This window comes from Saccostrea echinata, unplaced genomic scaffold, assembly GCF_033153115.1.
Source record: "Saccostrea echinata isolate AGI-Se365-2 ecotype Australia unplaced genomic scaffold, CSIRO_AGI_Sech_v1 ptg000054l, whole genome shotgun sequence".
Lineage (NCBI taxonomy): Eukaryota > Metazoa > Mollusca > Bivalvia > Ostreida > Ostreidae > Saccostrea > Saccostrea echinata.
The window spans coordinates 62395351-62420651 of record NW_026889803.1 but is presented as its reverse complement, the minus strand read 5'-3'; the positions used below and the strand labels follow the sequence as shown (position 1 = coordinate 62420651).

At 35.0% G+C, this 25301-nt stretch overlaps 2 protein-coding genes across 2 annotated transcripts in view; one reads left to right on the top strand and one right to left on the bottom strand.

The window, feature by feature from the left end:
* Positions 1-3304, bottom strand: part of LOC133205091 (protein hobbit-like) — a 64892-nt gene extending 61588 nt beyond the window's left edge. Inside the window, exon 1 of the mRNA XM_061340832.1 lies at positions 3119-3304. Coding sequence (XP_061196816.1) covers positions 3119-3177 — 59 coding nt within the window. The 5' untranslated portion in view covers positions 3178-3304. The remainder of the gene's footprint in view (positions 1-3118) is intronic.
* A 53-nt stretch (positions 3305-3357) lies between these two features.
* Positions 3358-25230, top strand: LOC133205090 (mediator of RNA polymerase II transcription subunit 13-like). Its single transcript, XM_061340831.1, has 30 exons — positions 3358-3572; positions 3912-4173; positions 4632-4725; positions 4981-5064; positions 5598-5743; positions 6038-6205; positions 6995-7310; positions 7517-7603; positions 7767-8450; positions 8705-8927; positions 9196-9247; positions 9444-9571; positions 10104-10197; positions 10289-10443; positions 10567-10730; positions 10821-11536; positions 13349-13474; positions 14015-14185; positions 16719-16816; positions 16933-17185; positions 17475-17534; positions 17654-17815; positions 18243-18652; positions 19047-19276; positions 19377-19519; positions 20592-20863; positions 21093-21353; positions 23572-23736; positions 23912-24018; positions 24231-25230. The coding sequence occupies exons 1-30, from the start codon at positions 3504-3506 to the stop codon at positions 24361-24363; spliced, it is 6033 nt and encodes a 2010-aa protein (XP_061196815.1). The 5' UTR covers positions 3358-3503; the 3' UTR covers positions 24364-25230.
* The last annotated feature ends 71 nt before the right edge of the window (positions 25231-25301 follow it).

The following is a 25301-nucleotide window of genomic DNA, read 5'->3' as shown; positions in this document are numbered from 1 at the left end:
GAATAAACTTGAATCTACACTACCTGAGGATGCTTCCAAATAAATATGACCTATCATGGCTTTTCTGATGTCTAACCCGACTAACTGTCTAAAATTCTTTAAAATTCTTTTTTTTTTGCTATTTGTAGACAGAGTCAGGGATACTGCTGGTTTACCACATGTTTTAAAAGCATATTTTGGGTCTATGATGATGTTTTCTGAAGCAGTAAACAATTTGATAAAAGTGTGCTGCTCTATCAAATCACAAGACATCATTTTTGCAATTGTTTTCAGAGATCACATTGGAGAAAAATACAATATTTCTGTTACTACTTCAAATATTACGTCAGAAATATCAAGGCATAATAATATTGTTTGTTTGTTTAAAGTCCATTCTAAAATTTTTCACTCATATTGAGACACCACCACTTGCCAGAGGAGGGCTGCAAATTCAGACCTGTACTCAGCACTTACAGCCTTTGAGCAGTACGGGATCTTTTTCGTGCCAGCACCTACTGTGACCTTGGTTTATACAGTCTTATCCAAAGGACTGGTCTCCATATCCCGCAGTGGGATTTGAGCCTGCGATGTGAGGACCAACTCCTTATCCACAACTCTAGAGCAAACATGCATAATAATAGAACAATAAATGGAAACTTCAGAGAAAATTTTTGAAAAAAATCACAAATTATAGAAAATAAATGGGTAAAATTTTGGATTCCACATGTTTGTTTTTTAAAAATTTTTGTCATGCTCCATACATAACCATCAGCAATATCAATTAAATCAGCAACAATTTTAGGAGAAATTTAATAAAACTCAAAACATTTTACCAAGTTATTTTTTATGTAGTTTCTAATGTGGGCATCAACAACATATTGTGTAGAGCATGAACACAATAAAAAAAAGTATATGATTTGTTACCAGTTCATGTATTCAGTTTGAATTGACTTGATTACGAGTCAGTCAAGTTACAAGTTCACTTGATGCCCCTTCACTAGATCATATATAAAGGTAGACTGAATCTATACTTGTCACTGGGTCACATGTAAAGGTAGACTTACATGTCTTCCTGATTTTTTGGTATGCTGTATTTAGGCAGGGAGACTGGTTATATTCTGATCAAGATTTTCAAGCACCTGTTCAACTTACTTAAGGAATGATGCTTATTTTAACCTATGTTATATGATATAACATAATTTGGGGCAGTTTACGCTTTATAAACCATGAAACAGTTATAAAAAAGCGTGAACTGTCCCAAGTTATGTTATATCGTAAAACATAGCAGGGTTTGAAATTAATAGTCGCCCACTCGCAATTTGCGACTAATGTTCCACTAATGTAAATTAACTAATGTGGGCGACTTAAAATTACGTTCAAGTTGCCCACATGGCGATTAGAAAATTTACGATAGTAAATATTTGTTTTTCAATTTTATCTGAATGTTTTGTATTTTTCTCTTGAAAAATTTCGTAATCAGTAAAGTGCTTTATAATTACCCGTAAGAAGTACTTATACATAAAGCGTCTAAGTGATTGTGTCGGGCACAATGTGGCATCGACGGGTCAATGAGCCCAAGAAACCAAAAAGTACTGTTGTTATTTGTGAATGAAAACGTGCCATGTGCTCTATATATGATATTGAATGATCATATCAATCTTCATAAACAGAAGAGTTCCACTTCAAATTTAGATAAGTCGTGCATAATGTTACAACGGATAGAAAAGAAACATGAAGCATATGATTAAAAAAAAACGAAAAATGGGGTTGTTGTTTTTATATTCAATAGAAGGTGTGATAATCTGTGGGCGAATAAATTTTGATGTGGGCCCCAGAATTGCAAGATTCAGTAGCCCACATGGCTATCAAGGATTACAAGTTAGTTTAAAACCCTGCATAGGTTAAAATAAACTTCATTCCTTATAATTTAATTTCAGTGTAGACAATAAGACAATTTTTCCTCCAAAAATGGCTTCAAATTGAGCATATTTTAAAAGTGACTTCAAGCAGAGTAATACGTTTTTGACGTAACTCATTGTGATGTAGGCAATTTATGTTATACGATATAAATGAAATCTTTTATCCAATCAAATGACATGTTTTAACTAAAATTAAATCATATGACAATAAACTTGCTTGCCTCTCTGGATGGATACACGTTTTTTGGTACTAAAATGTTTAGAATTAGCAATTCTTGTTTTAAAAGATCTGAAAAAGAATTTATCCAGAATTTTAAATGAATAAAGGCCCCTTAAAGTTGCATAATCAATGCAATTTTTAACACTGGTGTGCAACCTTTATGGACAATTGTCAGATTCAAAGATTTGTTTACCATTCTGTTGTACATTGCTGACCATGAATTCACAAATGTCACACAATATTCTGAAGATATAATTAATCATTTCCATGTAAAATCAAAAATACACAGCCAATTAAAACAAGCAATTTAATTTGACTCAAATCATACGCATATTTCCTTCTAGTGTTTCCAAAAGCTACAACAACTTCATTAGACTTCATGTTTTATAAACTGAAATGAAATCTTTGAGTACCTCCATAAAATGATTTATAATCATTATGAGACTGCTTTTGTCATGTCAATTCGAACACAAAGTGAACCATAACCAGGACACAAGCTATAGCTTTTTCAAGTATGTTCTTTGAGTATTGTCCACAAAAGGAAATATGGAGGGGGCTGCTAGAAATTTCAAAATTTATTAAAGTTGCAATTGGTTCCAAAACATTCGAGTGCCAGTTCAGCTTGTTACTTTTAATTCTATTGGGTGTAGGTTAATATCCATTTCTAGAAACTGAAGTATTGAGAAAATGGGAATGGGAATAAATATTCACGGGAATTCCACTTCTTGCAAGTTTTTACATTAACCTCACTAGACCTACAGTAGGCCTAGTTCAATATTTTATAAAATGTATGTGAACTTGTGAATTTCCTAATTTAGTTTTTACTACCTTCAAAATTTCATAAATGAGGTAGTATTTAAGTATATATAGTGAAAAATTAAGGGGGAGTCCCAAACTGAACTGTAAAACATGACATGCTAAATGTTGAGTTCTCTTGACAGGTCGTTGGGTTTGATGGATGGGGACTGAGGGTTTCAGAAGTGTTTATGCTGTGTTTTACCTTGTGATCAGCCAAATCAAGACGATTACGTAAAAAACGCTCCATAAATAGTACCACATGGTAAAGTGATGTTTTCAATGTTACAAATAAAATGTCAGTACTCCGTCTTAAAACTTCTTTTCTTTGACGCCTCCCACTGCATTTCTCGTGTGTAACCTGAAATTTCCATGATGGAAGAAAAGTAGGTCAAACGTCCATGTGATGATAATCAGCCAATCGTATCTCTCGGCCATTGCCGCCGTTGTTCACCCAGCGCAGCCATTACTGTCGCCATATTATTCGAGGATTTTATTGTATTGAAAGTTTTTTCTGCTAATATACTGAAGTAGATGTCTTAGGGACAAGATTTTTTTCTGTGTTCGTCTTGCAAAACCATGGCGTGACAATGAGTCACTCAACTCCATCGGGGAACGGCTGTTCACTTGAGGATTGTTACACAAATTTATTTTCACTTGTAAGTTGAATTGCCTTTTTCAGGCGAAGGCCGTCTACATTTTTTAAATCTGTTGTATTCTAATGAGTTAATAAGAAGCTGTACATGTTGAATTAGGATACCAAGATTAAATTCGACAGTAAGATATTGAGTAAATTTAAATGTTAATTGAACCATAGTAGTTAATAGCTTGATAAACATGTCACCTGTGTATTTATTTATTCTAAAAATACAATAACTTTGATGAATGCAACCACCGTGCATGTCTGCTATCCGCGTGCCGGTGTAATTAACATTGTTTACGTCTGTGTAATTACCACAGCGCTTTCATCATTTTTTTTACTTATTTTGTTCATTCAGACGGAGATTCGTGGAATAAAATGGAAAAGATTGTCGGCTAATCCCGAGTATACAACTGTTGACCAGTTGGAGGACCCAGTGTTGGTGTCTTATGCTAAATGCATTAAAGCTGACATTTTGTCAGTCTGGAGAAGAGTTCCCAGGAGCTCTGATCAGCCACGATACACAACTGACCAACTCGCTTACAACAAGGAATTGTGGATATTTTGGTATGGAGACGAGCCTGAAAATTTGAATCGGTTGCTGTCAGAAGATCTGAAAGGTAAAAACAGTGCCAAATAAATTATGTTGAAATCAGTTTCTCTGTCAAATTAGTTATGGGGTTCAGAAATCAAATTAAAAGAATTGACAAGTGTTAATATATTGTGTGATTTATAGCTAGTTTTCCACTTGATGAAATTCACGTGAAATTTGCCCCAGGTTATTTTCCTTTGCCTTATAATTTGACAGTTTTAATGATTTGCATAATTTTTGTCGAGACTTACCTTTTGCTTTTGTACACTGTGACATCAATTAACAATTAACATTAAGTGCAAATCATGAAATGTTACGTTCAAATGACTTCATTTCAGTTAAGTATTTTGCACTATTTAAATTTGAATGAGGCTTTATTAAATTGTATAAAATAAAATACTTTTAGGATATTAAAGCAAAAAAGACAGTGCTTGTAAAGTTATGGTCAATTAGATATATTTGAATATGTATATTTTTTTTCCACAGAGGATGCAAGTGGTGGATGGGACAAAGGAGAATGTGGAATTTCATATGAATGCAGAACATTAATTTTTAAAGCTCTTCACAATCTTATTGAAAAGTAAAATATTTTAATTATGAGAAACTATTTTTTTGATTCAGAATTCTATCACAATGTCTGAAATATGCAATTTTGTTATAATTAAGTTTTCTGTTGTTCGTCATTCAACTTGTTGTCTTCACTGTATTCAACTTAGTGATGTCAACAAATTGAATTGAAATATTTGTTCAGAAAAAAATTACATCCATACTAAATTGACATATATTCAAGAATATTTCAAGTTTGATACCATCTTGATATAAATGAATGTTGTAGATGCCTCCTACACAGAGGGTTTGTAAGGATTGGGAAGTGGTTTGTACAGCCTCACGATGTCACTCCTACTGGACAGGAAAGGAGGTGAGTGGGTCACAAAGATTCATGTCAGTGGAGATATGTACAATTGCATAAAAATATTTCTTTGCAAGTAGGGGATGGACTGAGGAAATTATTTTGTGTTATGTATATGTATTTTTTTTTCTAGAATATGTTTCCTCCCAATTCACTGAATTTTATTTGGTTTGAAAGGGGGGGGGGGGATCAGTACATGTTCTTTTTCAGACCCCCCCCCCCCCCTTACCTGAAAAATGAATAAAACTTTTTAAGGTAATCTTTGCATACTACCTTTAATGTTTGAATAACCTGGTAAAGTGGTAAAATAAGATGTATCTTACCATTTACATTTTCATTTATATTTTTGATGAAGAGATGGGGTCTTTTCTTTTGGTATCCCCCCCCCCCCCCCCCCCAATAAAAAAAAACTGCATTAATATTTTAGTTTCATTTTAATTGAATTTTCACATTTATTTATTAGTCCTGTGTGTAGATATTTCAATTGATGTATAAAACTTTTTTTATCCATTGAAAGTGGAAAATATTTGTTTCTCTTACAGCACACATTTGTCCTTCTGTTTTAACTTCTTCCTACATGGGGAGAGCTCTGTGTGTGCAAGTATAGAAGTCAAGCAGCATCCCCCTGTGTGGAGATTGACAAATAATCATTTAGCCTTGGCCCAAGAAAACCCAGACAGCCTTCAAGGTAACATGGCATTTCTGCCATTACTAGTATTTTCCTTGCATTTTTAGTTCAGTTTTTACATGAAAATTATTCAGTTTAACTATAAAGAATTGTTAGTAACTTTTATATTTGAACTGCATAAATTAAAAAAGAAATATCCTGAGAATGTAAAGTTGGGAACTAAATTGTGTGAAAATTTAAATGATTTGGAAGTTAAAGTAAAGCATACCTATCACACAGTTCTAGATGTTATCATTGAATGCTTATACAATTAATTCATTGCACGATCAGTAATATGTTTGATTCCTATTCCAGTTATTCTTGTGCCATATGGGTTATGTGGGAAACTGACCGGGAATTCATACAGAGACACTGATCAGTCAGCTAGTAAAATAATTGAAGAGTGGAGCCAGTTTTATCCTCTGGATAAGAATGATGGAACTGATGTTAGTCGAGTGCCACCATTGGTAGAAGTCACTGTTGGTAAGTCAATTTCTTTTATCTTTTGTTGAAACATGAACTTTGTGCAGAATGTTAGGATTTGCTGCTGTGTTATTTATGCCACAGTAATTTATTTATTTTTCCTCCCACCTAAAAGCAGGGGTAAATAGTGATGAGGATGTACATCATTCTGTCCATAACGCTTGGGGGTACCCATTGTTATCCGTAACTCCTCCCATACCACTGAATAAAAAGGAGACATTTTTATTATATAGTGCCATTGTGTACCTCCTCTTTTACGTTTTGATTGAAGAAAACTTTGTGTTCCTCATAGCGAAAATGGACACTGTCATTCTTTCTATAATACCATATAAGTGGAAATTTCAGTGAGACGCAAATTTAGCGATTTTTCATTAAATATTGGGAATTAATTTTTTGCATGAATCAATTTTAGCAATTTTAAAGTGCCTACTAAAGAAACTATTACAAATAAAACGCAATTTATTTTTAGCGATATTCAATTTTGGCAATCTCAACACCGTCATTAATGATGCCAAAATTAAATCCTCGCAAAAAATTCTGATTATACGGTATAAGGGCTACCAATCTCTTATCTATCCACAAATTCTACTAACGAATAAAATTAATACACTTTCAAAGAATTTTTATTACATAGTGCTATTGTGCACCTCCAGTTTTATGTTCTGATTCAACAGATTGTTGGGGTTTCCCATAGATAAAAATGAACTTGCCATTTTACTCATATGGGAGCAGGGGTATCATTTTGTGAACTCAGTGCTCAAAGTATCTCTAGTTTGATTTTAATTGCAGCTGGAGTCAGGATGAAGTATCCTTCATGTTACGTGTTACTTTGTGAAATGGAAGATGCACCAGCCCGTGCACCAAATCCAACTGTCCAGCGTCCTGGTGTAGCCCCAGGAGGCCTCTTAACTCCACCTACCTCACCGGCAGCTGCTGGTATCCATCCAGGGGCTGATACAGGGGTAAAAACTCAGTGTGCACCATATACAGGGGCTCATACAGATGTCAATACAGATCTGATGGCTAAATCTTCACGGGCATTCAGTGTTAGGATCACGGAAAAGGTCACCCAAGACAACCTTATCACTGCAGGCATTGCAAAGAGGTAACCAAATCATTCTTCATTTTCTGACGAATTTGCGAAATGAAATTCATGTACATTGTATTAACTATTTAGTCAGTCATAGCAAATTGAATTTATTATAAAATAAGTCGGACAGAAAAAAAGCTTGTGAAAGTAATTTAAAGAGTATGTCTCTAGATGGTGGAAGTGCAGCAATGTCAGATAGTTCATACAGAAAGTTTTTGCAGGTCTATGGAGACTATCAGTGATGAAGCAGCTGTTGGCGTGTGGAACTTCAATGATCCTTCAGTCAAAACAACATGTAATTGTGCAAGGTATGGTAGCAGAATGCTCAACAGACCACACCAAAGATCTAGACAAGAATGTGTCTTGTTTGATTTAAACTACATGTAAATCTTAACTAGGTTTACTAGTATTTACATTGTACATCTTATTTTAGAAATGGAAGTTTTTAATAAAAAAATATTTGTGTTTTAGGCATAGAGGCGCAAAAAACAAACTTACTCAGCAAAATAAAAGTATACCTCCAGTTGGAAAGAAGGGGGACAAACCAGAGAAACTGGACCGCCAGCAGTCACGTCTAGCAAGAGGTGCTGCTCCTTTCCATCGTCGACACTTAATGGTGGAGGATACAACACAGAGTGATATGCCATTAGTTCTGTCTGGACCTGTTGCCTCTTTTAATTCTACAGCAGGGAACGCTTTACTTCCCCAGCTGAATAATTCAACAGAAACAACAGGGGGTGCAGCAGCAAGTGTTGAGGCTGCATCCCCCACAGATATGTCTCCTCTTAATGGACACACATCTCCACCTGACCCAGCCATGCCCAAACTTAGTCCTCATCCGCCGGTAGATGCAGGGGTGGAGAGTAAACCTGTTAAAATGGCCACTGAACCTCCACCACAAGCTAACGCAGCATTTGAGTTTATTAAACCTGCCACAGCATCAACACCAAAAGTGGCAGAAAATATATTGTCTCCTCTTTCCTGGCCGGGTCAGCAGAGCGAGGCAAAGACTGCCAGTATAAATAACTGGATTAAATCATCTCAGCCCCATCCAGAGGTCACAAGCATCAAGCGGCCTGTACTTCCAGCCAAAGATACTGATGAGGATGAACTAGTCACAAAATCTCTCTATGACTACCAGTCTATTCACTCCTGGTAAGATCTCAGTCTAGATGTACTTGTACACAAGGAATTGAAAGAAAAAGAATTTGAAATATATGTTGAAAAAGTACATGCACAATGTATAGAGTATAAAAAAAGAATCGCCTTTATTTGAACTTGAAGAAAAAATGATCTTCATGGTAGTTTTATATGTTATTTGCAACCCTGTTTTAATGGAGTGATGTATCAGCAGATGGGGAAAACTGATGTAGAATATTGATCAGGTTTGTTTTGTGTTGATTCCTCAGGTCAGAGTATCCAGTGAAGAGAGCTAGGGTGGAGAGGGCTTGTTCAGTAGTGGAGGTGGGTCCACAGTCCCCAGGTCTTCCCTCAAGTCATCTGTCACAAAAACACAAGACAAAGCAGCCAGACCCTTATGACTTTAATGATGATGAGCAGTCCATCAATCCAGCCACTGTGTCTAAAAGAATGTTCCGCTCAAGTCGAGATGAATTCATGAACAAGAAAATGGTGTGTATACTGGTTTATTTTCTCAACACTTTTAATTCCCTTCTTTTTGAATGGATAAAAGACAATAGAGTCAGTCTAGACTCTCACCGTGGTTAATTTAGAGAATGTAGACTTCAGATGTAAAGATCTCTTTCTCCTTTGGCATAATATGCAGCATAGATCTTAATTATTACCACCAGCAACAGAATTTTTGCTAACAAAGAGTTAATTTCTTAGAGACATTAGGAGGCATAAACAAAATAAAGAAGTCAACTTGTTATATTTTCAGGATGATGACATGAAGATGGATTTTGGAGATCCTTTTTCAGTTGAAATCCCAGGTAAAAAAAAAAGTGTTTTAACTTAAAAAGTGAAATAGTTTGTAAGTTAAAATGGGAAACTTTTTTGACAATATTTATGACTTCCTGTTGTTTGTAATTTTAGAGTGAAATAAGGTACCTTTGATATTCTCTTTTCTTTTAATGGCCTTTATTAGATTTTGTCTCTAATAAAGATTATTATTTTTTTTGGTTTCAGATTCTGCATCGTCTCCTCCAGAAACTCCTAGTGCCTCTAGGAATTTGATTCACACTAGTGATCTGAAGCCAAGCTATGATGACCTGGCTCATATATTTGATTCTGATGATTCAGACAGAGATGATAATGTAAGTGATTCCATATAGGATTTTCAAGTTCAAATAGCTATAGGATTGTACATGTATATATTAGTTTACCTTGAGAATTTCCTGTAATATTGGAGGTAGGTATTCCAGGGTTGTCCCTAAGAATTGAAATAGCAGGGAACATTAAAAAAGTAGAAGGGAGTCATGGGTTCCTCCCCGAACAGGGGGTTGTGGGAAAATTCCCAGGGTCTTAGGGACAACCCTGTATTCTTTTATTTCAAGAAATCCCCTTCATGATACAGTCATTCGTTGGTATCATAATCCCTTGGATGAAGCTAGGTGGGGAGGGAGTCAGTATATGTTATTACACTGCAGTATGATCGAGATTGTCTTGCCCCATGAACCTTTTGTTTTAGTCATGACCATGTGTACCAGAAGGCTATTGCAAATCCGAAATAATTCAAGAACAAAATTACCAATCTTATCAAATTCTAGAAACATTATTGGAATTGGTGTGTGAATGTATTTTTGTTAACATTTATGTATGAGGAATTTTCATTTTAAATATTTTCAGTTTGGTGATCATCCTCAGACTGTAGACATGATTGATGATGGCACCACAAGGTTTACAATGGGCAATGCAATGACAGTCACAGATGGCGCTATTTGTAAGTGATGCAGTTGATTGGTACATGCATTTCTTATTTTTATGATGCTTTCAGAAGAAAAAAGTTTTATTTTGATTTCAACCCTTTTCAGCTGTCTCAGAACTTTCCAAGATGTATCCCACCCCTCCATCAAATAATACCTCATCTGATAGATCACCTGGTCCACATGATATACTGGACAACCATATCCCAGAGAAGCCAATTATCAAGACCGAGTTCATTCCAATCAAGGAAGATTTTTTCAGGGTATTACTTCTGTTTTTCTTTGCACTATGTCCTGTATATACATGTAAAAGCCGCAGAAAATGCTGCAGAAAATGATTCATTGAGGAGTCCATAAATAATAACATTTATACATGTGTCTCTCAGGACTTGCCTGCTGTGTACAAGACCCCAGAACAAGCTGATTTTGTTGGTTCTGATAAATACTCATCAATAATACTACAGAGTAGCAAGTTGTCTCCTATACCCCGCCCACCAGAATACAAGGCCCATTGGCATTTCACAAGTTTTGGGAAACCTTTGCCACCAAGGTAAACATAAATGTTCTGCAGATATCAGGTTTATTAAAGAAGTTTGAAGCTTTATGATGTAATTTGTAATCAATGAATTATTACTTGCAGCAATTATACAAATATCCCGTCCATAGAAAACATACCGAGCATGTCATCACGAATGCCACAAAACTCCCCAGCCACATTCCTGAACAATAGTGTAGGACAGCAGAGAACTCCAATGAGTAATTATAATGAACTTCAGTCTCCAGCATCTAATGCTTCATCATATCTCAACAAAACACTGAATTCTATAGACAACCAAGGAACTAATCATCAAATTCCAGAAGTTCATAGTCTCATTGTCAATGTGTTCTTGATGGATTCAAGGTCAAATTTGTTTCGTGATGTGAATTTTGACAGTTGCAATATCTGTGTGTGTAACATGAACATAAAGGGAGCGGACACTGAGATTTATTTACCCGATTCTTCTGGGGAGTCTGCTACCCGTTGTGTTTGTGGATTTAGTGCTATTGTAAACAGACGTTTTGGATTTAATTCTGGATTATTTTATGAAGATGAAGTGGATATTACGGGTATTAGAAATGATCGATACGAGGGGCGGAAACCTAGTTTGTTGGCCCTGGAGTATCAGAAAGACGGTGAAAAACTAGCAGAGTATACAGACCTGCCTCATGAGATTCTAAATCTGCTGATAAGCCAGTTTTCTTATCCTTATCCTTCATCATCAACAATACAACACATACTGAGGCTCAGCATGATGAACACAACGTCGGGATTTACAGACACTTCTACAGCCTTGGTGGATATTTTACAACTTCAAGGTCAGTAACTTTAAGAGAATGCTATATCCATTTATTGGCTACTAATTTGAATTTTTTCCCTGTGTTTAATGGGAGAAGGTAAACAGATATGATAAGGACACAAATAAAGTTTGGTGAGTGGAGTTCAAGTATCACCCTGTCTGTCTGTCTGTTGTCCTACATGTCAACCTACCTTGATGAAAAAGGGGCAGATTCAGGCCTCAAAAACGGTAGCATTGAACTTGTTTTACAGTTTGATTTCGAAATGTATTAATATTATCATGTTTTTCCTGTAATGTCTTTCACTGTCAATTTCTTAATTTTACCTAATAAAGCCATTTAGAAACTATTTTTACTCTACACTTATTTCAGTGGGAAAAATTAAGGGTAGACCGATAGACAAAACTTATAGGAAATGCATCCGGTCTTTAGCAAGATGAATATATTTCAGGACTGATTTTGTCTATAGAGTCAGTGAATGCAGCCACTTTAATACTTGCTCTGTGATGAAAAATCATTAGAGATTTCCCAAATTGTTGCTTTAAAATTCTCAGGCAATGAAAAAGAAACTTAAACATCACTGCTCTTTTGTTCATATATTTACCTCTTTCATCTAAGCCATTTAGCAGTGCTACATGATTTATTTATTCCTAAAAACGAAGGTCAATTTTTCTCTATTCCTATGTTTATGGTAAATACGTCTAATTGTGGTATTAAATTATTTTCTATGACTCAATGAACTGAAAATGAGCGTTATTTAAGTTATTAATTAATAAAAAATATAATAAAAGTACTTTTAAAATGGCAATTTAGCATGAACACTCCATTTCCTTGGAGGAGCTAATTTGCTGCTAATTTCCCAAATGTAACAAATTACACACAGCAATTTAAAAAAAAAATGAAATCATAACATACCTTGATCTCTTTAATTCATATGTATCACATGGCAAAAATTCCAAGTGTTCCTGTTGTCACCTTTGAGTTCGCCCGAGACATTATCCAAGCTGTTAAAACTTGACTAAGGTAAAAAAAAATGTCAAAATAATGTTTTGATGCCGAAGTTGACTATTAATTTATGCAGTTTAACAGCAGACGTAATTAGGCAGTGCGTTTAACATACATTAACAAAATGTTAACTGCAACGTTTTATTTTGGAAATAAGTTTTATTATGTTAACCAACGTATGAATAAATAAAGTAAATTTACAGAGATAAATAAACCTAGAAAATAAATGTATTTTTTTGTTTCATCTTCATGGACAGTCCCATTTGTCCAAGATGTGTCCTATAAAATGAGATAGCCCATTGGGTTATTTCATTCTCCTTGTTAGTTTTGCACACTATATGTCCTATTTTGTTGCTTTTCCAAATTGGTAGGGGAAAAAACATGTTTGGCTATCTAGAAATACCCAAAATTATGAACATTTTTATTGTCGGAAAGATCAGTCTCATCAGTTCTACTAGCCATTTTGCTTTCTCTACTTTCTTTAAGGTTTGAATTTGATTTTCTATTCAATTCTCATCCTGTTGCAATAGAATAGAGGCCATTAGAGAAGGGGGGACAACTCCCCACCCACCATACCTCTGCAAGTTATTTCGAATTCTTTTTTTTAAGTACAGTGTTTTCTTTACTGTAAGTGTGTATTTATGGCATTACCATTTGCAAACTGTCATCCAGACTTCTACAAAGTTTCTTCATTAATATTTCTTAATAACCTTTTGGGAGTCAGATATTTTATGCACAGATAATATTGAAATAATTATTAATGAATTTTTTGTACCGAGAGTCATAAAGCACATGACCTAGCATTATATTGTGAACAATGTTTTACAGATGGTAACGACATCACATACATGGCACTGGATCTCGGGAGACAGGCAATGGAACACTGTTCTCCTAACAAACTGGATGATCCCATTCTAAAGGCTACTTGTTTACACAAGTGGCAGTTTTTACAAGGTAAGATATATAGAAAATGCTTGATCACTGATCAAGAAATAGACTTAGCCACTGTGTGATTTGATCAATTTATATATTGTAGATCACAAAAATTTTGTGACACCTTATTTTTGTGAGATAGTAATATTGAATTTATAAGCTTTTTTTAGTGAGATAGTAATATTGAATTTATAAGCTTTTTTTTGTGAGATAGTAATATTGAATTTAAAAGCTTATTTTTGTGAGATAGTAATATTGAATTTATAAGCTTATTTTGTGAGATAGTAATATTGAATTTATAAGCTTATTTTAGTGAGATAGTAATATTGAATTTATAAGCTTATTTTAGTGAGATAGTAATATTGAATTTATAAGCGAAACAAAATTTTCACAAATTCTGGTTATTGTTCTATGTAATCCTTAATAAAACTATTATACGTGAGAACTTTATTTTCACGAGCAGATAAAATAAAAGTGATTAACAGTAAATGCTAATTTTCTGCTCATTGGAAGAATATTATTTTTGTAATAAATTACTGTATACTAATTCTTGTGTTACAGGTGCTAGTCGAATACCTCAGAATTCTCAAGACTGTGTACAAGTTTTGAAATCTCTACAACCCATTCTTCAAGATGCCATACAAAACAAACGAAGTATACCTTTATGGGAACATAAATATAAATTGTCAGGACCTCTTACTTGGAAAGAATTTCATCAGCTTGCTGGTCGAGGTAAACGAAATCTTCGATAAAGCATAATTTTGAAATTGAATGTGAAGATACTTATTTATACAGTGTTTTCCTTAAGAACCCGCTACAGGCCAAATTGACCACTTCAATTGATATAATTGCTGCTTAGAAATCAAAGTTTAAAACATAACTGTTATAAGGTCCACAGAGATTTTATTCATGAACCTCAACCCGTAACCTGTTACAGTTGATCTCGGAATTTAGAAAATTAAACCAAATAGCTACTGCTCTTAATTTTTATTGTGATTCAATAAAAATTGGTATACTCTAGAGTACATCAAAATACATGGTTCATTTTATATTGATGTTCAGTTTTGATATTATTTCTACAAAATAAATATTGTTTTAAAAATGCTTATTCTGCTATTCATAAACATTTGCATTTATTTTCATGAATTTCTACTTTCATTGAACAGTTACAGCTGTTGCTAAAAGAGATTGATTAATTGATATTACAAAATATTGTTTCTTCTGTCTTGTTAAAATAAAACCTGGATAAAGTCATAGTGTAAGACCACATCGAGATATTTGAAATTCGTTTGTCAATTATTTATTTTTTTTATGAGCTGTGTAGTGGATGTAACCCCCCAAAATAGGGAAATTATTTGAAGTGTCCAAGAATTATTCTAACATTCTCCTCCTTTCTGTGATTTAAATGAGGGCTTTGTTACTTTACACATGTTTACAGGGAAAAAGAGCTAAAGTAAATTTTATTACCAGCTCAAGTTATTCCTCCTTTTCTATTTTCATTTCAAAACCACTATAGCTACAGTCCCATCAGATACTTCTGGTTATATGTTGTTTGATATATGATGATGATAGTTAATGATAGTCCTGTATCTACAAGTTTGGGGCTTCATGTTTAGTAGTGTTATTTTGTACTCTTTTGAAGTAATTTGTGTATATGATATAGTTGTGGTTAATATTTGTAAAACACTGATACTTAATTTAGCTAATGTCAGTACCATATTGATAGTGTGTGACCTAGTAACTAGATCTCTACATTGGAACATCCTCCAGTATCTCTAGCTAATGTCAATACCAGTGTGTGACCTAGTAACTAGATCTCTACATTAGAACATCCTCCAGTATCTCTAGCTAATGTCAATACCAGTGTCTGACCTAGTAACTAGATCTCTACATTAGAACATCCTCCAGTATCTCTAGCTAATGTCAATACCAGTGTCTGACCTAGTAACTAGATCTCTACATTAGAACATCCTCCAGTATCTCTAGCTAATGTCAATACCAGTGTCTGACCTAGTAACTAGATCTCTACATTAGAACATCCTCCAGTATCTCTAGCTAATGTCAATACCAGTGTCTGACCTAGTAACTAGATCTCTACATTAGAACATCCTCCAGTATCTCTAGCTAATGTCAATACCAGTGTGTGACCTAGTAACTAGATCTCTACATTAGAACATCCTCCAGTATCTCTAGCTAATGTCAATACCAGTGTCTGACCTAGTAACTAGATCTCTACATTAGAACATCCTCCAGTATCTCTAGCTAATGTCAATACCAGTGTGTGACCTAGTAACTAGATCTCTACATTAGAACATCCTCCAGTATCTCTAGCTAATGTCAATACCAGTGTCTGACCTAGTAACTAGATCTCTACATTAGAACATCCTCCAGTATCTCTAGCTAATGTCAATACCAGTGTGTGACCTAGTAACTAGATCTCTACATTAGAACATCCTCCAGTATCTCTAGCTAATGTCAATACCAGTGTCTGACCTAGTAACTAGATCTCTACATTAGAACATCCTCCAGTATCTCTAGCTAATGTCAATACCAGTGTCTGACCTAGTAACTAGATCTCTACATTAGAACATCCTCCAGTATCTCATCAGGACATTTTCAGGGCTCGACATTAACTTTTTTCCCTACTTGTCCAATCGGACAAGTGACCAAGACATTTACTTGTCCAAACTTCAACTTCACTTGTCCGAAAATTGTTCAATAAAGATACAATACTGTCAACTCGAAAACTAAAATAAAGTCCATAACATGTGATTGTTTCGTGATATTATTGATAAATACAACAAACACATAAAAACAAACTTTTATCTAGACTTTCTATCCTGACAACAACATAAATGTTCACAAACATCAAACAGAATCTAAACTTTGTAACTCAACGTAACTTTCATGCCTTTGCAGTAGTATGCAATAAGTGAACTTCGGTCCCGATCGAGTGTGAACTCAATTACATAGCGATCCATATCAGGATCGAAGTTCGTTATTTTATGTACTGCTTCCGTCTTTACCGATGAACTTTCATTTTATTATTTTAAGACTTCTTTACATTAAAATGCACTTGTCCAATTGGACAAGTGCCCAGCAATATTCACTTGTCCATAATGTTTTTTCACTGGTACCGGACAAGCGGACAAGCGTTAATGTCGAGCCCTGATTTTATAAGCTGAACATCCTCCAGTATCTCATCATGACATTTTATAAGCTGAACTGATTTTTTTTTTTTTTTTTTTTTTTTTTTTTTTTGTAGGTTCAGATGAAAACTCAACTCCTCAACCGATTCCATCCTTTCTGGCTGGTTATGATGGAGACTGGTTGTCTCTGTCACCTTATTCTCTAAGGTTCTGGGTAAGTCATTGTAGAAAAGAGTTATACATGTTAATGGTCATTTCCTGTCAAACTACTGTAACACTTCACTGATACAGGTAGAATTATCTTTATATATTTTTCCTCAAACCTTCCAGGATAAACAATTTTTGGAACCATATGGAAAGCCTCGTGATATTGCCTACATTGTCCTGGCTCCAGATAATGATTTCATCATCAATGCAATAATCTTGTTCTTCAAAGAATTAAGTAATGTGTATGAACTGTCTCGTATGGGAAGACATTCTCCAGTCTCACTAAAGCTAAGAGATGGAATCATGAGGGTGGGCAAAAAGATAGCAGAAAAATTCTCATCCGAGGAGCATCCAGATGACTGGTTCAAATTTATTGGTAAGTTCTGCTGGGTAGTTACCGTATAGCGGGTTGATTTAGCGGGGTGCTAATTTTGGCTTTTTTTTGGTAATAGTCAGCTAAAATTTAAATTGCTAAAATATTCAGTTTTTTCCTTAGTGTTATTTTGCAAAAAGAGTTGGAACCCTGTGTCTGCAAAAATAAATTAAGCCCAAAAAAACACCAAATTTTACACCCGCCAAGAAAACCTGCTATACGTAATATGCACTGAATTTGTATACTGACTTGAGCAGTAAATCTAATAATCTTATTGAATTTTTTATCATAGGAAACTCCAGTGTAGCAAGCAAATTAAGATTATATTCCCAAGTGTGCCGTTCTTTCTTGGGTAAGGCTTTATTTTAATATAATATTATAAAGCTTTAAGGCAAAATAAATGTTTAAATTACTGTGCTCAGTAAATATACATGTATGTTGTGAATTTACATGATGGATTTCATACCATAGCACCACTATTGGCACAACAAAACCTGGACCAATCAGTGTTTGAACCATCTGCAAATCACAGACCAGGTTACAAACCAGCTGAGACCAAACCAGATATCAACCAAGCGGATCACAATTCTTTTAGTATGCCAGCTCCACAATCGCACCAGACTGAAGACAAAGGTATACATCACTGTTTAATTAGCATTCACTTATGTCAGTGTACAAAAATTGTGAATACAAGTCAGGTGTTTATCTTAAGATTGTCAAGGTTCTCATAAATGCAAGAATCTGTGTGATGAATGGAGCATAAGAATGATAAATTTCACCCACTGTAGACAACCAATAGGATAAGTTAAACTCCATTGCACATGTCACCTATGATTGTGCATAATACACTTCTTTGATGAACTTGAGTACTTTCTAATCAACAGTTTATTTTAGCTTTATGAACATAAAGTTAATTTTTATCATTATGGCAATTACATGTAATTAAGCATGTTTTTCAGGGATTTATCAGTACCCTCTCAGGGGCCGAAATTCGGCCCCATTCCCAATTGAAAATAACTTATAAAAATGTTTATAGTTTTCCACACTTCATAATATACAGAAAATGTGGAGACCTCCAATGCCACAAAGGACAGTTTGTATCTGGATTTTGAGCAGAGCACAACTCATGAAAGTCCTGCTTTAATGGTGTATCTAATTGATTCCTTCACTTATGGATCTGATTGGGACCCCAATACAGAGAGGCTTACAAAAATAGGTCTGCTAAAGTGTTACCATCAGTTGGTGAAATCTCTACCTGAGCACCTTCAGCAGAACATAAGCCTTCAGATTATACCACTCAGTACCATTCTGGAAAGCACAGAGAAGGGGAGTAACATGCACACTCTGCAGTCTATATCTTTCTCTGTGTTCACCATGTGTCGCTGGAACCTGGCCCACACTATCATGGGAAGACATCTCACTGGATTTGGACCTGCTGCAGCAGCAGAAATTTTTCTCAGGAAAAAGGAGGTATGTGTACATGAATTACTTGGATTTAAATGTACATTTCACTGACACTTTTAATTGGTTCTTATTTTTTTTATCTATTCATGTGTTAGATACAGAAAGTCTGAAATAAAAATTCAATTTTGACATTGCCAAATTTGATAAACCTCTGACTACATTACAAAAGAGTCCATCATAACAAGATATGACTCTATAATATGTAAAGGAAATTTTCAAACTATCTTTTGAAGCAAAGCTAATTTTCGATCAGAGTTAGTGTGACATTATATATGTGTTCTGAATATTCAAGATTTCAACTATGCCCATTAATAGCAAGGTCAATAATTCAGTTTATATGTAGTTTTGAAAAACATCAGATATTGTATTTATCATGTACAATTGCGGAATCTGTTTTTAGGCTGACAAGGCAGGTGGTGTCAAGCTGTACAGTCCGCCTTTTGTGTTGGCACCCACCAAAGACACCCAAGCCATCCTCGCAGAGTCCTGCGGGGAGAAACTGGAGCGGAGTTTTGTGCTTTTCTGTGCATACTGTTTGTCTGAGGACCAGCGTTTTCTCCTGGCAGCATGTACTGATGAAAGGGGAGAAATGATGGAAACGTGTGCAATAAATATTGAAATTCCCAATAGGTATGCCTTCATCATATGTATTTTTCATACCTTTAGAGTGCATAAGATTATTCTTAAGAAATGTCTACTACCAGTATATATGTGAAATACTTTTCTTTAGGAGTCGAAGAAAGAAAGCATCTGCTAGAAAAATAGGGCTGCAGAAACTCTGGGATTTTTTGCTTGGAGTGGTGTGTATGTCAAGTTCACCCTGCAGACTTGTTATTGGTCGCTTTGGAAGGATAGGACATGGTGAAATGAAAGGTAAGTTCTAAACTGGAAAAATGAATTCTATCAGTATTTTGCCACAATTTTTTTTTTCATTTTATTTGAAAATTTAGTGTTTGAATATTCATTGTAGTAACTTATTCTACATGGAATACTTGATGATGTCCCTATACCTACTTATCATAATTAAGGCCTAAAAAAATTATTAACTTGGTTCTCAGGCCCGCCCGCATCTAATTCAACAATGCACATTACCCATTTTTATCCTCAATTGAATAAAATCAAATTTCTCTCATGCGCTCCTGCGGTGCCAAAAAATAATCCTGAATTCCAGACGGCATTTTGATTGCATTTTAGAAATCGGTAAAACATTTGACAAACATCAAGAAGATCCAGACTATTGGCCTAGTTAAAAATCGCAAATATGGCCGTCGAGTTAACAGGATTAGGCGTTTAGATTAAGTTTAGTCATGATGGCATTGATTGCAGTGCAAATTCATAAGGGAATGACTGTAATACTTCCATGTTGCAAAGTGTGGGTTTCTGAAGGTTTTTCCATGCTAGAACTCGATCAATAACATCAAAGACAGCTCCATCAACATCATGACGAGTACGCGTCAGCAAGATTCACAGATTTCATTTAGTGTGGGTACATCTTTTAAACCAAAGACTGATAAATTTGATAGTGTTTAATAAAATCATAAGCGCTATTTATAGTGCTGAAACACTCTTAGATTAGTTGTGTTACATAAGCAATTTACCAGATGCATCACTAAAAGTGTTGGGTTTTGTAAGTTTAACACATGTCTGGTTTTTAGGATGCTGTCCTTTCATTACACGAATCATCTGAATGTAGAAGATGCAAGAGAAAAGAGAAAGAAGCAGGAATTAAATTATCTTGATTGCTACACTCAATGTTTAAGCACTGTTGATTACAACTTGCTAGTATTGAAATTTAAAAAAAAAAAAAAAAAAAAAATCCCTCGTCTGTTTTTTATGAGATAAAAAGGGGGGGAAAAGCCTCCCTCCCGCATTTATTTCTTAGAAAACTGGCCTGAGAAACCAAGTTATTAATTTTTTTTTTTTTTGCCTAATGGATTATTTTTAGGTTGGTCAGGTTTACTGAGCAAGAAGAACTTGGAACTGGCAGGCAAGAAGATGAAGGAGATGTGTAGTCAGTGTACAGTTAATATTGGCAGCTGTGACACCCCAGGAATTCTCAGTGCCTGTCTTGTGTCCCTAGAATCTCTCACCTCATTTCATATCATGGCTGATGCTGTTAAGATGGAAGAGAAGATGAGCAGTAACTGTCCTTTACAGACTCCTCGTGATGCTTCCACAACTCATATCCTGGTCTTCCCCACCTCAGCAATAGCTCAGGTTTGCAACTTATTCACATTTGTCAATGTGCTTATGGTTATATTTCAGTGTTTGCAGCAAGGAAAGCCTTATTTTGTTTAATTATCATATGTAGCAGATACTAAAATAAATTTGCATGGTTAAATTTCTCTAGGTCATACAATGTCTTCTGAAAAGTTGAAACGTATTTGCCGTAATGATTACCCCAATTCTGTGTTAAATTAAAGATTTAAAGATTTAAATATTTCAGGCGAACTCTCATGCCCCCGTAACAGAGATGTCTGTAAACATTGCAATGGAGGACACTATGCCCATGGATGATCTGGTAGACTCGGGGGAACAGGGAAACAATCTGTACTCAATCCTCGACCAAGAATGTTTGTTGGAAGTGTTTGATGAGATCACCACTAACTACCCAGATCAAGGCAATGCTCTGGGCAACATATCCAACCCCGGGTCTCCCACCGGGGACTCGGTGCCGCATCACACGTCCAGCATGAATGGACAGTTTGTAAGTTGCATAATCATTTTGCCTTTGCCATTAGTTTTGATATTCTCTAAATCTACTTGATGTTGAAATGATTGGCACTTTTTAGGTCACCTGAGTTTACTCAGGTGACCTATTGCTATCTGTTTTCGTCCGTCGTCGTCCGTCGTGCGTTAACATTTGAACATTTTCAGCTTCTTCTCTGGAACCACTGAACCAATTTCAACCAAATTTGGCACATAGCATCTATATGTGAAGGGGAGTAAAAATTGTGAAATTCATGACCCCTACCCCCCTGGGGCCTGAGGGGTGGGGCTAAAACCATCAGAATTAATGCAATCTTTAAAAATCTTCTTCTTTACTCCTGGGCATCAAGCAGGCAAACTGTTGGCATGAATGTAATAAGCATTGAGCCCTCTACCTAAATTGTGAAATTTATGGCCCCAGGGTCAGGGGTTCTGGTGCCAGGGTGGGGCTCTGTTGAATATGTAGTGAAAAGCATTATTCTTAAAAAATCTTCTCCTCTGCTCTTCGGTATTTAGGAAACAAACAATATGCATAGTTATGATGAGGAAAGGTGTCTCTTCTAAAATTGTGAATTTCATGGCCCCTGGGTCAGGGGTTCTGGTGTTAGGGCAGGTATCTAATGATTATATAGTGAAAATGCATTAATTATTCAAAAATCTTCTCCTCTGTTCCTGGGTACTAAGCCGATGAACTAAGTACATAGTTATGATGAGAAAGAGTGCCTCTTCCAAAATTGTGAATTTCATGGCCCAAGGGTCAGGGGTGTTGGTGTTAGGGTGGGGCTCTGTTGAATATATAGTGATAATGCATTATTTCTTTAAAAAGCTTCTTCTGTGCTCTTGGATATTATGAAAACAAAATAAATACATAGTTATGATGATGAAAGGTGCCTCTTCCAAAATTGTGAATTTCATGGCCCCAGGGTCAGGGGTTCTGGGGTTAGGGTGGGGCTCTGTTGAATATACATGTATAGTGAAAATGCATTATTTCTTTTAAAAATCTTCTCTGATCCAGGGCAAACAAACTGAAGGCATAGTTATGATGAATAAGGGTGCCTATTCCTATGTTGTGAATTTCATGGCCCCCTGGTCAGGGGTTCTGGGGTTAGGGTGGGGCTCTGTTGAATATATAGTGATAATGCATTATTTCTTTAAAAATCTTTTTCTTTGATCCTGGGTATTTAACAAACAAACTGATGCATAGTTATGATGAGTAAAGGTGCCTCTTCCAAAATTATGAATTTCATGGCCCCTGGGTCAGGGGTTCTGGTGTTAGGGTGGGGCTCTAATGATTACATAGTAAAAATGCAATAATTCTTTGAAAATCTTCTTCTTTTCTCCTGGGTATTAAGCTGATGAACTAAGAGTATTGTTATGATATGTAAGGATGCCTCTTCCAAAATTGTGAATTTTATGGCCCCTGCATCATGGTTCTGGTGTTAGGGCAGGGCTCTAATGATTACATAGTGAAAATGCATTAATTCATTGATAATCCTCTGCTCTCTTTCTGGGTATTAAGTAAGCTTACTCAATGTAAAATTATGATGAGCAAGTGTGCCTCTTTCGAAATTGTGAATTTCATGGCCTCTGGTTTAAAACATGAATCCATTGTGGCGAAGTTGTTGCATGATACTCAGGTGACCTATAAGGCCCGTGGGCCTCTTGTATTATATCCTCAAATAAAAAATTAATCGAAACAAAGTTACGCGCTTTTTTAAACTAAATTAACATTAAATTGAATTTATGTTGAATTGCTAATGAAATTAATTAATATTAGGCTTCTTTATTTTTGAAAAGATTCTTGTTTTTGTTATTTACTCTATGTGGACAGAGTTGTTTGAACAAAGGTCTTATGAACGCAAAAATAAACAACACTATTGCTACCTTTCAACTCTCTTCTCTAAACTTAAGTATTGAATCTAAGATCATGCTTATTTTAGACTTTTATTCCAAAGACATTTGAGATGGGGTCTAAATGTAATAATAGCACAGATATGATGTAATTGGGGAGGGGGGATTTGAATGCCATGAATTATTTTGAAAATTGTAATGTTACTCTCAGCATCCTCTGGGAATTAAGTTTTTTCCTCTTTGCTGCATACAGATCAATTTTTACATTAGTTTTATTAAACAGGAGTGAAATTCAAGCTGTATGCTATATACATGTATATGTATACATCTATATAAAGTAATCTCAAGATATTTTAATATTTTAGCCAAAAAATTCCATGAGCACAGATCCACAGGATGAAATGCCAAACCTTTTAAACCAGCCCCTGGCCCTGGGCTACTTCACCTCCACAGCCAGAGCAGGACCCCTCCCTCGATGGTTCTGGTCCGGAGCCCCAGAAAAAGAATTTCAGTGTCCGTCTTGTTTCAAGGTGTGTTCATCTCCTATAAAATTGTTTTAAACATCAGCTGGGTCACAGTATCATAATAATGATCTGTGGAATGTAAAGTGAATATAAAATACTTCAGCTGTCCATTTCTAGAATTTGTTTATATATACCAGAAGATAGTTCATGTATACTAATACCATTGCTTTGTACCTTCCAGGCTGCACTACACATCCATAGCTCCTCCAAACATGATGAATTCTCATACACTCAGCACAACAAAAATTCTCACCCTCTCGATTCCACACTCACCCCTGATGTATTGAGGTAAGACAGACTTATGAAATCATACTGTGTAGCTATAATTTGTTTAAACAATGAAGTTCATAGTGACTTTAGACTTTGCCACTTTTTAATGTGTTGGTTATTTTGGATATATGAAATGCTGTCTACTGATATTAACTGTATGTATGTATGTATCTAACATGTAGGTGTGTTTTATTTCCTCTGGATTTCTTTAGAATATGTGATTGTTTCAGGTATGTTCTGGAGACGTACAATGCTCTGTCCTGGTTGACCTTTGACCCTGTACAGAATGATCGCCAGTCGTGTTTGCCAATCCATTTTTTGGTGCTTATGCAGATGTATCATGCATTAAATGCATTTGTATGATGTGATATTTTGAAGGAAACAATGGTTATTTTAGGAAAAACCGTTGATGCATTGGATGCATATGTGATATTTTGGAACAGAATGTGTTTACGCAATGAATTTTTTATGTTGTGTATTATTCACATGTAATTTATTATTTCATATGATCAAAATTTGAGCAAATTGGTATTATTTGTCAGGACTCAAAACAACAATTTCAAAAAACATTGTGAAAAAATGACTTTTGAAAATGAAACATAAGCAATACTTAATGATCTAGACATTTGATAATGGATTATGGCACAAAATTATCATGTTTGATTGTTTATATATGTAAAAAAAAAAATAAATTTCTAGAAGACAATAAGTCCAGACTTGGGAATATCCATATAAAAAAAATTTCCAAGTTAAAAAATGTTAAATGTTTTGAATTTTTTTTTGAATTGTGCAATTCATGAATTATGTAATTGTAAAAAAACTTATGAAACAAAAACAACTTTTTCTTTTAACACACAGCATTGATGCATGACATGAAAGTGAAGTGCCAAAGTTAATCTTGCCAAATAAGTGCAAAAAATCACAAATCCCTGCCAAAGTATGAAGTATATTAATTCTTGATTTGAACAAAAATACTGAACTACTTATTGAGGTTTAAAAAAAAATGTTCCAAATGGTATTGCAAATACTCAGATCATTAATAATGTGTGTAATTGAAGGAATCGGTTTATACTGAAAACAGTTTCTTGAAAGCTCAAGAAAAAAAAATTGTTGTAAACATTGATTATTATTTTTTTATATGGAGGGGTGTTCTAGTAAAAAGTAACTTAAGGGATGAAATTCCAAATAATTGTATTGATGATGGATTTGGGGTGGGTTGGCAAATATTTCTTACTCTAGAGGGGGAGGGGGGCATTACGGTTTGTAGGGGGTCTTTCAAGATTTTAGCCTGAGGATAACAC